This window comes from Apis florea, unplaced genomic scaffold (assembly GCF_048593485.1).
Source record: "Apis florea isolate Af1SG1 unplaced genomic scaffold, ASM4859348v1 contig_2293_pilon, whole genome shotgun sequence".
Classification (NCBI taxonomy): Eukaryota; Metazoa; Arthropoda; class Insecta; order Hymenoptera; family Apidae; genus Apis; species Apis florea.
The window spans coordinates 3,617,361-3,635,246 of record NW_028256554.1 but is presented as its reverse complement, the minus strand read 5'-3'; the positions used below and the strand labels follow the sequence as shown (position 1 = coordinate 3,635,246).

The 17,886-nt window shown below is 41.3% G+C and overlaps 1 protein-coding gene across 5 annotated transcripts in view; it reads right to left on the bottom strand.

Annotated features, from left to right (window-relative positions):
• Nucleotides 1–17,886, bottom strand: part of LOC100871385 (uncharacterized) — a 295,923-nt gene that overhangs the window by 88,869 nt on the left and 189,168 nt on the right. For all 5 annotated transcript variants that reach the window (XM_086903631.1, XM_086903632.1, XM_086903633.1 and 2 more), the window contains one exon: nt 5,923–6,046. In XM_086903631.1, the coding sequence (XP_086759757.1) occupies nt 5,923–6,046 (124 nt within the window). The remainder of the gene's footprint in view (nt 1–5,922; nt 6,047–17,886) is intronic.

The following is a 17,886-nucleotide window of genomic DNA, read 5'->3' as shown; positions in this document are numbered from 1 at the left end:
CGCTACTTCCCTCTAATTAATCGGAACACTCGCTAACCTCGTGAGTTGTAATACTCTCGCATCTTGTAGAAAATTTTATAATAATAATAATAATTCGTTTCGAATTCGCGAGAAGAAATAGATGGCGCGATGTTCGAGAGCGAGGCCCTCGAGTCGGGCCGAGTTGTGTTTGTTCCTCGACTCGATTCGACGACTCGCCGTTCGGACAACCGATCGTTCATGAACACGCTAATTCGAAATGAGCCGCGGCGAGAAGGGGGAGAGAAGAATGAAAAGGGAAAATGAAGAAGACGCGTGCGCCCGGCACCGCGTAGAGGATGCAAATTCATTAAAGCAAATTACTTACGCACGAGCTTAAACAAGACGAGCTCGATGTAATAAAAGGGTACTCGGTTACCCTTTGTTAACGTCATGGTGCAACTCGTGCGTTCGCTTAAGCACTCGCTAATACATCCGCCGAGACAGAGAGCCAAGCCATTCGGGCTCGTGGCGGTGATAATGAATAGCAACAACTCCATAAACTAACTCCTTTGGAGTAAGAGAGAGAGAGAGGCGAGCTATCCTCCGTGTGTTTGAATTCGCGGCAACGACGTGCACACGTTCGTGTGTTGTCGAACATACCAGCCTGCCAGATTAGAATTGCTCGCCACGTTTACGTTTTCGACTTTGCTACGAACAAAGTGTGGAACAGGGAGAGAGGAAGGGATAAAAGGGAGAACGGTAATCGTTAGCGATGTGTCATCTGAAACGGTTCAAATTCCTTCGAATCTGTACGCGAACGAAGAATTCGAATCGTAAAGTTTCGAAATTCGGAAGAAATTCTTGGAAGCTTTTTTTTTTCTTTTAAATTCAAATTTTTCTCGAAAATAAATTGCAAGAATTGCTCTCGAAAGTTACTTTTCGTAATTGCTTTGAAAGTTTTATTCCATTGGTTGTTTACGAAAGATAGTATCAAAGATTTTCCACGGTGGAATCAAATGGAATCAAATGGAAGGAAAAATGGTAACTTTCCGTGGCAATCATCGTAACAACCGTCGAAGTGATTTCGCAATTTTTAATACAGCAGAACGTCGATGTTAGGATATCGAGAACGGGGATAGTTTATGGTTTGCGGTGTTACGAGGTGTTTGGAGGGTAATGGTATAGGTTCTGAACTACGTTACGGAGGTTAGAAAGATAAACCGACTTGACGCGGATGTTTAACGCGATGTAACTGCGATATTAGCATGGAGTGGCAAGAGGTAATTTGTAGTCGTTGCGGAGAGTAACGGTTTACGAAACCTGCTTTTTGTCGCGATTTTAGCGATACTTTCTTACGCTTATACGCTCGTTACACTTAATATTCGCTCGAATTAACGACAAATCCTACTTTTTTTCCCTTTCTCTTTTTTTTTTTCTTTTCATTCATCGCTATTTCAAACGGTTAACTCTCAACACTCTCCATCTTATCTTCTCACACGGACTCGCACACGCGTCCAAATCAGGAAACAATAGTCTATTCACTCGATCGATCTCCTCAAACGATTTCATTCAACGCTTGATCACCAATTCCGTTTTAATTCAACCTCCATATCCTTTCCTCCCTTCCTCGTGCGTGCACGCACGATTACGGATCATCCCCACCAAATCCTATCGATGTATCGATAATAATATCTCTCAAAAAATCCTATCCATTCCACCGCGTAGAAAAGCTGGCCAAATACCTCCGCGCAAATTTCTCTTCTCCGCTCGAATGGAGATCCCCCTGCCGCCTGAATCCGGCTGAAACCGGAGGAGGAGGAGGAGGAGGAGGAAGGAGTCGTTCCGTGGCTCGATGATTCCGTGTATACACGCAACAATAGGCGGAAACGTCGGTGGGTACAAAAGGAGCATCGCGGGAGGAAGGATTGGACAGGGACGCCGATAAAGAAACCGGGCCGGATCAAAGCGTTTTCTCGAGGCTGTCTCCTACATATGGTGGCCAGATTGGTGGATAGTTACGGTGTCTGCCCATTGTAATTGGGTATCCGCGAACAGGAGGAGTTCTAAGCGCGCGATACGATCGATTTTCTCCCCCTTTTTCATTATTTTATTTATTTGGAAAGAGCGTTTCTCTTTTCTCTTCTTTTAAATCCTCATCGATCGCGCGCGGTTCGGCTTAATTGGTTCGGAACTCGAAACTGGTGGACTGGTCGCGATTAATTGGACGAGGATGTAATAATGTAACGAGGGAAAGGAGGGGTAGAGAATTCCATTGAATTTCTTTCCCGGGATTTATGGTGGTTTGTTAGATTAAGAATGGGTTGGAATGGACGGTTTATGAGGGGGTTGTGTTGTAATTTATTACTTTTGGTCGCGGAAACCAATGGAACGATATCGTTGTTATTGGTGTTGTTTCGTGTTGAAGTTAAAAATTACTTTGCCTTTGCGTATTTTCCCTTCCTCCGCCAAGATTTCGTCCAATTTTGCAATAAGACGTGTTAAGAAACATTATACGGGCTTATAGCTTCGTTATCTGTACATTATTCTCAATGTTTAACCTCGTTTAACCTTAATTACAACGTAACAGTTCAACTTGTACTCGCCTAATAGAATATTCAATATACAAATGGATTTCATTCCTCGCTGGGAATTTCGCGTTGGATAATTCTCAGTAACACGCTCAAATTTAAATATAATCTGAAACGGGGAAGAAAAGAGAGAAAAAACTCGATTAAACATCGTTATTGAACGATGTTAAACGACTAATAAGATTTTCCATATTTTTCTCTGCAACAGCGCCAACGAATACACGCGTCAAGAATGCTGAAATACGAGATCATAAATAGAAAAAAATAAATAAATCCTGCACCGTCTCGCGCAAAACATCGCATTGGCCAACAATTCAATTAGCCACGTATCCTTCTCTCTAACCGTAAATAATGCCATTTTGGCAGAACGAGATCGCCTCGATTATGGTAATTTTCGTATCGTAATCCTCGAAAAGCTCGTAAGACGATTCGAGGGAAAAAAAAAAAACGGGGAAAAGGAGAGACCTCTTCGAACGTCTGCCAATTTTTTCCTCCCTTTCCCTTTCTTCCTCGTTCCTTCTGTCTCCCAAAGTCCAGACCGGCTGTCTCATTGTCCACCAGGGCTAGATAAGCGGTGTTTGCATTGCAGATCGGAGACCGATACAATCTGGCCGGCCCGTTGCCAGCTCTCCGTTCCTACGCGGCGAGAATTCGTCTCACGAGACGAATCGGCCGTTGCCGCATACGTAATAGAAATTGTAACGTCGTCGCGTCTAATTTATGACGACTACCCACGATTAGCTTGGATAACGATGCTCGTAGCTGCCAAAAGATCCGGTTGATCGACACCGTGACGAGATAAATTTATATTCTAGATCGGTTTCTCAAGTAGATACGTATATATATATATATTTATTATTTGGAGGAATGCAGCAACTTATCAGTTTCAGATATTGTAAAACAGTTTGGAATTTAGTAGTGGTAAATTTTCATTCAGATGGTGTCTCTTTTCTTTTTAACATTCTTACTTGGACATTGAGAGTGAAAACGTGTGACAGTTCATCTCGTTGTCTATTTCCAGCGGAAATTTTACTTTCTTGAAAATATGAAAGTCCTTGGCTAAGAGACCGCCTGTCTCAAACGCTTTGTTCGCAATTCTGGCATCGCACGCACGCTATTAGGAAGGGCTAGTTATTTGAATATTCGAAATTGTAAAAATTACTTGTCACACTTATCGCGTTAGGATAATCATCTAATACTGGATTTATAAATTAAATTATCGTTACAAATCCTAATTAAAAATTTCTATATATCACATCGATTAATAGAATCGACAAATTAATCAGACCCGCATTCTTACAAATATCCCATCACAGTTAATCAACATTTCGTATTTACACTCATAGAAAATCCACTCGACGAAAGGTTGGAGAGCGAAACAATATAGCTGTATACAACGCATAGGAGAGCGCGGTAGAAATTTCGAGGGAGCACATCTTTATTGGCGGGAACACGCGTAACAATCAGGCCGTTAATCGAGAACCATTAATCCAGGTGATCGATAATTCAGGGATCGGGTTGAATCGTCACCGAGGGAAGGGGAGACAATGACCGGAGGAGGCCACGATAATTGGTCGATAAAGTGATAAACCGAGGGCCCGGGGATTATATTGTAACCGCGCCACCGTGTCACAGATATGCAAATGATTATTAATTATTAGCGCGTCGATCGTGAACGTTGTCGACAGGTCACGAGCCCGGATCGATGCTTCTCCCGATGAATCCTCCCGGCGAGATGCCCTATGATAAAGTTTAATTAAGGAACGCATTAACGCACCGTAGGACACACTGGCCACGGGATGATGGCCGGTAAGCGCCGGTTGAACGAGCGGTTACCGAGACCAGGTGTACGGATAATTATACGTTTTCCTCGCGTCGCATGCTACCGGAATAATTAAGCAAAACTGACGATGAGCAAGCTCGCCTCCCTCTTTCCTCTCCAAACGCCGCTCGGTTTCGTGAATTTTTCATATTTCCTAGGCTGCCCCATAACGCGCCCTCTCCGAATTAACGTCGCCTTCCTCGTTGTTCTTCGGCTCATCGAGTAATCGTTCGTTGACGCGTAAACTCATCCTTTATTCTTGCTTCTTTTGCTATTGACTCGGCTCGCCGCGATAATTAATTGGTAAACACGTTTTTTCGCGTGAATTATTTGATAAGGGTAAAGGAACATTTCTCGAGAGGATCGAATCGATGGATCTACTTAAACGAACGAAACAACGCTGTCAAACGGTATCATTCACGGGGATGATTCGCGAGAAATAATGGGAAACGCGCTTATCCGTCCAGTCAACGATGCAACGATAAAACGGCGCGTAAAAATAACCGAGAGTATTTAAATTCCAAATACCTTGTCATTCAAAATTCTAGCCACGAGCCCTACACGTGCGAACTATGAAAAGCGAAGGAACTCCATCGATCCCTCCCTCCGCCGTCTCTGGCATCGTTGGCACGTATTCCACGCGTCCGACATAAATGCTCAGCCTCGCCTAATGACGAGGTTCAGCCGATGGACACCCGATAAACGGGCAAACATCGTTCGACCACCGCTCGCAATTAAGCATCTCGCGGGCAGTTTTTCGCTATCGGCCACCGACGCGTCACCATTCGAGGGAAACGCGAGATGAATTCGAGGCGAGGATCGCGCAAGATTCCTCCATCATCGTCGTGGTGGGCATCGCGCGGCAAACGAGAGTATTGACTCATTGCGGACGGGGAAGAGAGTCGGAAGAGAGATCTCCGGGGCCAGATTACGACGGGGTACATCGGCCGGGTCGTTTCGTTACACGATTTACCCGAGGATCGACGTGCGCGCCAACCTTTTTACGACCTCCTCCTTTCCCCCATTCCGGACTCCTTGTCGCCAACTATCCGCGCCTGATTTATTCAAATTGCGCGCCCTCAACGGGAACGCTTTAAATCGCGATCGCCTTCTCCCGGAGGAGGATGTCTGAGGCGCGATGGATATCGATTCTGCCAAGAGAGAGAGATATATATATATCCCGTTTTCCCGCGAACGGATGTGTAGCTCGGGTCTGAGATTGCAGGGGAAGATAACGGAAGGATTTAGGAGGATTGGAATTTTCTTGGCGATTATTTATTCTTGAGCGTGGCTAATCGCGTTATATCGAAAAATTTTCACGAATGCTACGAAATTTTTTGTAGCATTCCCCCTTTTGTTTTACACAATTCGACAATGGAACGATGGATCCTTCGCGAAAAATAAAGTGTTGGAAGAATACGCGGATGTTCAAGATGAGTAACAGCCGCCACGTATATATTCCCGTGGCACAATAATTGCGGCAATTTAACAGACACGGAATACACGAGACGGTCGTGACCGATCCTTGAATAAAAATGGCAGTGAACATACCTTGGGGTCGAAGTTGAAGACCTGTTCGGGTCTTAGCGGACACTCGAGACCGCATTTGCAGGTTCCCACTGTTGTCAGGTACTCCTTCAGCTGATCCAGCGAACCCAGCGCTGTGCTGCTTGGACTGTAACAAGATAAAAAGATTGTTAAAAAAGAGAAGCATTGGAGAGAAAAGGCTTGGAAAAAGAAGGAGGAGATAAATTAGATATATTCGAACGATGATAGAACGATTATAAATTGATCGCCACGGATTCTTGTCACCGAGTAATATTTATCGCCATTTTCTTCTCGCGGAGAACCAGTTTAACACGATCGAAACGATAAATTTTCCACTTTCGCAGATCAAATTTGTCACAATATTGATATTAATGGGGATAATAATATCAATGTACGATTTGATTTGCAACCGCCACAGATACCATGTTCTCCCGAGTGGCTCTAATCGAATTTTAACACGTTCCGCGCGAGTTACGAGTTACATTTTCTATCCCACGACGGGCGATGCGAGCCTACGAGTCCGACAGAAATAGGAAGAAATACGAGTTTTCGGATATTCTCAATTTAAGCGAGTATTGGCGTTTTAAATTCCGTTTCTTCGTTCGAAGAAACTTCGATTAAACACGAAATTTCCAATCCACCGCAGGAAAAAGTATCGGATACACGATGCTCCTCCTCGATGAGGATCCTCGAATTTTATTATCTTCGCCGTATTTAATTACTCGCGTATTCGGTCCACGTTGTTCCTTTATCTCTTTGGCGCGATTAATAACGCGTTTTCCTTGACGGGAAAGGAGGATCGGTTACTGCCCACCGAGAGAGGCAATAAAACGATCGCGAGGCCACGGAGTATTACGAACTCCAATCTCTTCCACGAGAAATCCTTAAATAGAATTCCCTATCGAAGGTCGTGCGAGGGAACACGGGACGAAAATTAAAACGTCTCCTCTTTCCTTTTCTTTTCTTTTCTTTTCTTTTTTTCCCCTCTCATCCACAAGTTTGAAACGTGTTCCTCCACGGTCGACGATCACCTCGAGCATCGACATCGAAGGGGATGGTGGACGACCGATATCAAAGATAAATTAACCAACTCGTAAAGAAGCTGTAGAGGCTCCAACTCGAGGGGAGTCGATGTTTTCGAGGGGAGGGGGAAGGATCGACCAAATAGGCGTTTCATAATTTCGCCGGGTGCGATGAGCTGGAAGGAGACGGTTTATTACCTACGGACATCGCTTGTTTGGCGAGAGCGGACGGTAATGGTTCGAGGACGTTTGCGAGGAATAACACCGAGGGGGATCCACCACCACCACCACGATAATTCTAACTGGCCCTGCGAAACTAAAACGGATATCGATGTCCGTAAAGGGGGACGAGTTATTGCCTTGGAACGCTGGCAAATTTTCTTGCCGGTGATCGAGGGTGTTATTACCACGATTTGTTTAACCAAAAAATCATCCATTCTGTTTTATGTTCGTGTTTTCGTCCATCGATCAGTCGAACCAACGAAACAATTATACATATTTCTCGTTACAATTATTAATTCATATATTTACTTTCTAAACCCAATAACGATAATACGTTCGCTTTTCTTTAAAAATATATACGGATTCGAATCACTTTGCTCTTACGTTTCAACGTTCGATTCGCAAAATAAAACACCCTCGGCGCGTGCCAAAATCCGATTCTACGCGAACGTTGTCCACGATTAACAGATTCGTTCGTCTGCCCGATCCTCGTTGCACTTTTTTTTTTACCTCGAATTAGCATTTCCGTTACACACGGCGACAGCAACAGCCGCCGGTAATTGAAATTCCGCGATAATTAATCCGGCCGTTGTAAACGAAAGTCTGGCCGTCGAAGCGAAAGACGGTTTATCACCTATCGCTCTCTGACGCCGGCCTGCGATGCTTTGCAACCGACTAATTCGACCAAGGGGTCCAAGCAGCAACGGGTTGAATCAACGAGGTGAAACGGAGGCAGGGTCGCTCTGGTTGTATATTGATTACCTTGCGGAGGGACAGAGAGGACTTTGTTTCAGGGTACTTTGCAGCTTCCTAAACTAATAACCTCGGGCGCTTCATCCCGGCATTATAACCCCGAGGGAGGGCTCGCCTTCATCCCTCCCCTCCCCGATCCAGCTCCATAGGAATCCTGCCGGCAATTATTTCTCGTGACAACAAGACGAATTTGAGCTCGCGCGCTAATTTGCACCGGATTCGATTTGTTCGTCGGGTGATGCCGGCTCACCTTGTCCCTCGGTTACACACCCTTTGTCACGTGTCCGCTCTGAATTATGAAATACAGATTTTCATCTTCGTCGAGAGTTTGTCGTTATGTTATATATATATATATATTTGAAGAGATCGATTAATCCCTGGAATACAAAGTCTAAACGTGATATTTGTATCAATAATGATTCTAATGCAATAGGGATTGTTAACTCGAGAGGTTCGATCGATGGAAATTTGGAATGTTTAGAATCTTGGATATAATAAGATATGTGTCGGTGATTCTACGTAATACATTCTATTATATTCGGTGAATTGTGAAATTAGTGAAATATGTTAAACGTGGTTGCATTTGCATCAATGAGATTTTCAATAAGAATTGTTATAAGTAGCTCGAGAAGTTCGATCGATGGAAATTTGGAATGTTTATGAATCTGGAGCTTGGATATAATAAAATATGTGTCGGTGATTCTACGAATCGTAATACCATTAGATCCTATTACATTCGGTGAAATATTTGAAATATTTTTTATTGGGATAGTTTGGGGGAATTCGATCAATATATCGCAATTCATAAATCATTCTGTGAATTACGAAAATATTATATCTTCATCTTGTAAAGAGTTTCATCAGGGATTGTTATATAAGCGTAGAATCTCTCGAAATCTAGATATAATAAATTATGCTGTTTGATTTTCAATTTGTGAACTCGTGTTGTGATCATGATTGTGAAAATGATTTTACAATCTGAAGTTTAGATAAAACAAAGTTGCAAGTATATTTAAACATTGGTGGAATATCAAATATATAAACGCTGATTGTTCGCACATTCGATAAATATTTGAATGATATAATAACCACAGCTATTTATTCAATTTTCATTTTTCGATCGTTATACGTCCACTATAAATACACCGGCACGCTAATAATTAACATTTATTCGATTGTTAAATGCAAAATCAAATTTAATTACTTTTAACAACCAACAATGTGAAATATGCAAATAAAACGAATAACTAAATAGCAATATGCAATTGTTCCTACATTACAAACATTTGCATAACGCGTAGCGGGAAAAGAATGTAAAGTAAATCTAATATTAATAAGCACATATTTGAATCGTATTCAGTTCGCTATATCCGCTTCATAAATTTCAAGTTTAAACGATTACGATATGATTTACGGTATAATTTATTGCACGACCCATAAATTGTAATAATTAAAGGCAAGAAAATAATTATTCGATATCTATATTTATATATATTATACTCTTATCGCAAATTAAACATTTCCAAATAAAGTGTTTCAAATTGGACGGAGTATGAGATAAATTAGCTCCCCACTTAGTTAGCCGGCCAAATTATTCGAATCATTCCCCTATCTATCTGGAATTACATTCGGATTACTATATTATTCGCAGTAATAATGAGAGGAGAATGCTCTCTGTAGTGGAATTAACTGGATCATAAATGAAATAGTATCGGGAAAATGGTGATTGTGCGCCAGTTATGCATCTCTCTTGTTATCAGTTACATATACGTACAGTGTATAACTGGTTGGCACACTGATTAAAACCGTGATTGATCAACATTACGAAAATTCTCGGAGTAATTACTTTCCGTACTCTCTGTAAGACAAATTTGCCATCTACTCCGACTGTTAATTTCCCTCGGATTGAATTTGTCGAGGGAACACAAGAGGGGAAGGGTACCAAACTCGAATTTAACTGCCTCGTCGTTTTCAGTTTATTTTAAAACTGACGAAACAATTTTACTCTTTTCCTTTGATTCACGATACGATTTTCCTTTAGATCTATCTTCGAAAAGTATTTAACTCAAAAAAAAAAAAAAAAAGAAAAAAAAAAGAAATTCTACTTAAAAGAAAAAAGAAAAAAATAGAATTACAATTCCATTAAAAATTTCACGTATCCACTTGATTCTAACGCACGGTTTTTCTTGCCGAGGTTCGAGCCAGGTTTGCGGGGAGCAAACTTTTTTCCACCCTCTTATCCCGGATTCGAAATGCAAAATCCTTGGCGATGTATCAACATTCACGGACCCAGCCTGGAATCCCAGTCTGGCGGAGAAAATAAGAATCGAGAGGCTCTCTCTTTCTCCCTTTCTTTCTCTCTCTCTCTCCACGTGCTCTCCATAAGGGTTGAGAAAATCTTGTATCATCGGATAATATCGTAAACATTTTTATGGAGAGAAGGGAAAAAATAGTGTAAATAACGAATTCAACGCGAACGAATGAATTTTTTCTCTTTCGAAAATTGAATTTTCTTATGTATAAATGTAACAATTATTACATAAAAAAATTTCTAAGGGAGGATGGATATCTTTTCCACGATTGACAACTATATAAAAGTAAGGACCAACGCAGCTGTGCGATTCCATAAATAAGGGTTGCGAGGAGGAATCCACCCAGGAATTTTCAGTTAGCGCGTGAAGTGTGTCGAGGCGTGTTTCATGGGGAAGGCAGCGAAGGTGGATGAATTATATCGGTCGGAGAGGCTGGTTAAGCTGCTTGTCCTCGAAAAGCGAATTTCTGCCGCCAACGAAGCCAGCATCACCTTTTACGACGCGCCCACCCCTCTCGGTTACACACCCTCCAAACCTTGTCGAAATCACGCGATCATTTTTGCCCTCGAACGTGCACCGCATCTCTTCTTTACAACGTAATATTGTTTCTCCTCCAAATAAAATTTTCTCGCTGTTGGAAAGCCGAATTCATCATCATCAGGTTGATAAAAGTAGAGAACTATCGATGAATTTGATTTTGACGTACGTTCGATGAACAAAGATAAAAAGCGACGATCAAATTCTTCCCTACACGAAAAGAAAATAAAACGATTTTTTGATTCTCAGTGTTTTCCAAGCATAACTTTAAAGCATAATAATACTGTTTGAATATTTTCATAAATATCGACGATCGATCTTTTTCCTCTTGCCAAATAGAACGTCGAAATATTGTCCCAATATTTATCATAAATTTTATCCGTAATTGATCGTTTCCAATTATCGATTTCATCAGATCGCAAAGCCATCGAAAGGATTCGATCCGTGTTTCCGCTATTTCGAAGGAACAGCAGAATTGTCGATCCGAGATAAGTACAGGCCAGGCGGCATAGATATTTTCATACACATGCACGATTTCGAAGGGTTATGGGAACCGTTCCAACCGTCACGTCTTGTCACCAACGGCAACCACGTGCAACCACACGTCGTTGGTCAAAGGATATTGCGATCTGAATATGAAAAACGTGTTCGATGTCGCTTTCTCTATATCGTTTCTGTTTAGTTGTTCTCTCTGATGTAAGAAAAGTAATCTTGCGTTTGAAGTGTGTTTAATAGGAAATTTGGTGTACTTTAAATTTGAAAAAATAGAAGAGGAAAGGTTATTTAGACGAATAAAAATAATATCTCGTTAAATATTCTTTTTCCAATGAGTCTACGGACTTTGATCGAAACAGTTGATGTTACGCGAGCAAGGTAAAAGTAAGCGAAGAATACGCTTGTTAAAAAACGGGGAAAATGGAATTCTTTCTTCACGATTTGATTTCCCGGGGAAACTTTTCAATATCGCAGTTTATTTCGAAAATAGAGGAGAGTTGGAACATTTTAAATTCTCGCTCGAATTAAACTATCCCAGAAATTGAAACTTTGTTGCCTCAAAAATTACGCTCCCCATTGCAAAAACTTTCCTCAATCTTTCAAACTACCATTCCAATCTTACACCATTCACTTTATCAACACACGTGCAACGAATCCGCCCGACAATTGATTTCCCGATGCAAAACAGAATCCAACCACATCGTTCAATTATCCACGTACTTGTATGCAAATCGTATAAGTTTGCGCAACATCGATCGCGCAACCAACCAACGACCGAGTTTTTCGAGACATTTGCATTCAGATTCTTCCTTCTCGCGGTGATTGTGCGCGGAATCGAAATTGTTAATCGCGAGGGAGGGAAGGGGACGTCGAGAGCGAATGCATGGAAAGGAAGATCGCGGGTGATAAATCGTGGAAGGCGGGCCGCAACGATAGATACACACACATATATATATATATCGAGCTCGTACCAATTGGAATTGGCTCGTAATTCGCGGCCATTCCGACGGATGGCTTCAACCCCGATAATTACCGCCCCGTGATAAATTTATGACAGCAATAATTTACGCGGAAACTGCGGCCGGCTGGTTCGATAAAGACCGATTAACTATAAAACGAAGCCACGCGGCGCGGATCGACGCTGCGACGCGAGCTTCTCTATTTATCCCTCTCTACCCGTCTCCCTCCCTCCGTTACACGGAGGGATCCAAGTTTAAATCGATGGGAGGATAAGTCGGACGTTGGCCGGGATTAAACGCGAGATATGACGTCCGATTGGATTTTTCAAGTCGATATTCGCGGGATCGGGGTGCGATGTTCGGGGGATTGACTTTATGGATCTAGTTTTCCATGGATGGGCGCAAAGGGTTTAAATAAAAACGGTTTTAAAAACGGTGGAAAAAAGAATTTGAAAGGATTTTATTCGGGGGGGGAGGAGAAAATGAAAATCGGCGTTGAAAAATGATACGTGAATGATAATAGGATGATAAGGATGAATTGGTTGATTAAAATTCTTCGGGTTAGGTTCGATCGAGTTTTCAGCTCCGATTGAAAATTCGAAAGAGATTCTTCGTTAAATACGTTTATACATGATTAATTGGCTCCTCGACTCCGAGTTCGTTTGTTAATAAGAGTGAGACGAAGGGAATGATTATTAAGGTCGATCACTTTTATTGATTTTAGATAATAAACAAAGGTTGTATAAATAAGCCTTGCTATTATTACTCCGTTGTAAGTTGGTTAAGAATAAAGAACTCGATAGATATCCATCGAGATAATACTTTCACCGTTGTTATTTAATTTATAATGAAGCAATTATCGAACCATATCGTATCGATCTTTGCAACAATATTTTTTTCTTCCTAATGTAAAAATACGAGCAAGAATCACAAGGAAAAACGATCGTGAAAATTGATCTATTGTTGAAACTAGATAGAGGTTAATTATCGCCTCGATCGGTGTTTATAATCGATTAGAAAAAAAAAAAAAAAAAAAAAAATTGGGTGGTCGGTGATCCGTGGCACGAGCATTAGCGTTTTAAATAGATCGTAGCCGAAAGATGGAGGATAAATGCGTCATCACGGTTCTAATGAAACTAATTGCAATGCTGCTGGCAAACCGTCAGAACACTCTTCCAAAAGGACACGCTTTACACCCGGAAGTCTCGGTATTAACTGTACCTTCCCCCTCTATTAACACTTTAAAGACCATGCTTGTAAAGTACACAAACGTCTGCTGCACTCGTGCTGCACTTGGCTGCATATTACCAGGAAATATTCGTATTTAAATTGTTAAATCTGTTTTGCGGATGTTGATTTCTTTACAAAAAGAAAAAAAAAAAAAAGAAAAGAAAGAAAAAAACTGTAAACGTTATCATCAAAAGTGTTGACCATGGATATCAATAATAATTGCAATTAAATGATGGATTTTGTCCAATTGCTTCGATCATCAATCGAATTATTCAAATGGATTGGTCAAAGTGATACCAGTTAACCACCCAGATTTTGCTTGCGTTCAACAAATATATTGCTTACCTACTTGTTGATTCATGATTGTAGGTCACAATTGTCAGCACTATAATAGCACTATTAACGGGCCATTGAATTCAACTGTTACGATCGTTCAAAGCATTTATGAATCAGTATTGCATTATCTTGAAAATATCTAGAATCAAGAGTAATGGCATTTTAAATTGCAATAAAAATTCTGCAATAAAAACCGAGCTAACGTAAATGCGAAATCTAAAAGAATAAACAAATTTTTACGTGGTTATATTCATCGTACGAAGTCTAGCATTGCAATACAATAAGACTTAATTTCCGTTTATTCAACGTAGTTTGTTTGTTTATTAAACCCACGTGCATTTCATCCAATTGTTTACAGTATTCCGTTATAATTGCAACTCTAGAAAACAGATTGAATATATATATATAACAGAAAACAATAATGGATAAATCTAACAAATAACCGAATAATAATTATAAATAAAACAAATAAATAAATAAACCTAATTCACTTTCCTTTTCCAAAATAATCCAGACTTTATCAGAGTCCAGCATCGCGATTAAAAATTCACCTCTCACTTCCAAAAAAAAAAAAAAAAATCCAAAAACGAAAAGACTTCGTCGAGTCTTCCTCGAGTCCAACGCGATAAACTTGAAAAAGACACGGGGCGAAAAGAGGGGGAGGGTGTAGTTGAGGAGGCATTACATCGGTTCCCAATCCGTGGATAGGGATCACAGTTCACCCTGTACACGAAAACAGAGCAAGCTGAACGGCCGCCACAAATCAATAATCCCTTTCGCAAGATCGTTCGTGCCCGATCAATTTCGGTGTCCATTACCGGTTCGAAGAGAGCGGTCTCTATCTGCGGCTGGGCCTGCGGCGCGATATTATCGGCCGAGCAACGCTCAATCGGTCAACATGGAGGGGGATTGCCCCCGCCGCTCCCTCGGCCGGACGGGACGCAGAAGAGGAGGAGAGATCGAATAATTTTCGACCACGAAAAGTGAAACGTTAACGGCGCCCGATCACGAACCGCTTGTTTCCTTCGGCTGTTTTGCACTTTTGTTGCATGCGAGTCGAAACTCGGCGGGCCTGGCAACGAGCCGGGCCAGAGGTAAGGCCAGGGGAACCATTTCGCAACGTTGGATCAGCCGCAGATTGCAGTCATTTGCGGACATAAATTGCACGGACGGGTAATCGTCTCGTGCGGAGAAATGAGGGCCCGTTACACAGTGTGCACGTCGAAAACGCCTCGGATCGAGAAAAAATCGGGAGAACTCCCTGCTAGGATCCCCGTCCTTATCGCTCCTTACTTCTCGATGATGGATTCCTGGTACACGGAAGACGCTCACGGCGATCTCCACCATCGAGGGAGGGAGAGTATGATTGCTCGATCGGTGTCGAGTTCGATTCGTTTCGAGATTCCTTCTCGCCTCCGTGGAAAGAGACGGCTATAAAATTTCTGCTGCGATCGATGGTATGCAAACACGCATAAAAACGAATCAACTTTATATACCTTTCCAATTATTTTATCTATTTTACGAAATTAGCGATATAAATCAGTTTCTCGTCTCGATAACGGATAATGGAACGAAATCCGTAATGCATTTTTCCGTCGAGTGCAAAAAGAAAAAGGAAAAGGAAAAAAAAAAAATATAAATAAGCATTCGTTGAAAGTGGTGATGAAAGGAAGGAAGGAAGAAAGATGATAAATCGCGTTAATGAAAACGGATCGAAACTGTGCCAGAAATTACCAGGGAACAATGGGACAGTAACAAAGTTATATTTCTCTTCTCACGGTGAAATACGAGTGAATGTCCCGAACCCGTAAACGTTTGCATGAATATTTACGGCGTTGGGGCAGATTTGTTTCCGCTATATACCACGATCTTTCCCAGACTTTTTACGATGTAACTTCGCCACGGCCGAGTAGTGTGTACCGGCTATCAACGACAATGTACGCATTAGAAGATAAGATTATCGCGGCTCGTGTTGCGAGTGTCGTTGATAACGGCCGCATAGCGTGAATTCTTATGCCGTATAACGTAAACGTAGGTTATGCACGTAAGCTGGTAGTAACAAAGGTAACAAAGAAACGATGAACTTTTATTTACGTTATTCGCGTATTTACGAATAATACTCCTTCCTCCTGATGTTAATAACAGACCCGTACCGGGAATACGACGAGTAAAAATTTTTACACGAGTTTTTACACGCGTTCAAGATTAAGATTAAAAATTTAATCGTTCGATAAATTACCGTTTCGTTTGATACCGTGTATCGATTAAATGTAAATCGCTTGTTTACGATACTGATCGTGCTCCCGTGTTTGCATAATTACATTACGAGCTGTTGTTCTCTCTCTCTCTCTCTCTCTCTTTTTTTTAAAGCCGAGGCAATTATTTGCTTAGACGAAGGCGTTTAATTAAAAAATAGTAATTCATACGGGAGAGCACGTGAGGGATACGTTCCACTTTACGGTGTTAATTTTGGACAAATAAAGTTAGCGATAAGATCCTTTCCTTTGAATTATATTACGAAGATATATTAATACAGATATGACGCAAATTTGAAAAAAAGTTTTTACTTCGGCCAACGGTTTAATATCGTTAACTAATGGAAATAAACACGCGAGGCGATGTTTCGAATGTTATTCAAAAAAAAAAAAAAAAAAAAAAAAAAAAACAAGCAATTTTGCCGAAAACAAGGAATATTTGCGAATAATATCAGTTGAAATAAAATGTTTAAAACGTTTTTCGAAGTGGTTATCAAATTAATGAAAATATCGAATAAATATTGACAATGTATAAAACGTAGATTACGTTCGATGAAAGCTTCCGATGCTTGCATATCGATTGTCAACACATTCCTATAATCGACCTATCGATATGTAGATGCTGTGCAAGTAAACTCCATTTCGTGAATTTTATAACAATTGGTAAACCTCTTTCCGTGCCACGATTCTTTTTTTCCTCGTTTTCGTTAAGATAAAAAGATTAAAACAATTATAAACGTATCTTCAATCACGAGTGTACGCGTAAAAATTGCACGCACGGAACGTGGTAAATCAATTTCGTCGAAAAAAAAATTGTAACTCTGTTACAAAGAAACCTCGTCCGACGACAGCTGCAAACCCAAAGTACGAATACGAAATAACAGGCTTTTAGCAAAAGCTCACGCGAACCGCAAATTGCATGAAATTGCGGCAAACACCGTGATTAAGATTCGATACGTATTCCCCGGATTTCTTTTAAGCGAAAGAGCAAGGAATTCGTTTTCGTTTCGAACGCATTATCCTTTTACCAAACCTGTCCAACAAAATTGAAAAATTCACCGAATATTCTCCAACTCGTCGTGTGGATAAAATTCTCTCGATACGATTAACGATTAACGGTTCTCACGGAACACGTTTCAACATCTGAATCGATCTGTAAGAATGGAATTAAGAGAGAGAATTCTTTTTCCAATATTCGTTCCATTGTTACCAAATTATCCTTCCATCCATCGATACTCTTCCAAAGATATAAATCATCCTATATATCTCTCTTCCTCTCACGTTACATCACGCATCCCTGCACATTTTTACCATTTTTACCATTTTTACCATTTTTACCATTTTTACCATTTTTATCAAACGGTGAATAGCACGGTTGTAATTCGAATCAGCGATCGGTCGCGATTAAACCAATTTCGGGACACGCGAGCACACAGGGTGTCGTATTTTATTCGGTCCCGTATTCAATTACGGACACGCGTCTCCGTTCTTCCACCCTTGTTCCGCCATAATTCTCGTCCGGGGGAGAGAGCGTTGCTTAACCGTGGAAACGGCATAATTCCCGCGAAAATTTACAGGTTTATTTACCCAGCCGCGAATGGAATTTCCGTGGTTCCTTCCTTCCTTCCTCGTGGCCCGAATAAAAGAGATCCTCGAGAGGGGGCCGAGCCGATAAACAAGGCTTACCGCCAACTTTACGACCGCGGGACCAGGTGGCCGAACAACCACCACCCCCGTCGTGTCAGCCTCTCCTGTTCCAAGGAGCTTATCAATCGCTCGAGATGCAAACCGCCGGAATTGCACGACAAACGACCGTGCAAATCGGCCTCCCATTTCCTCTCTCTCT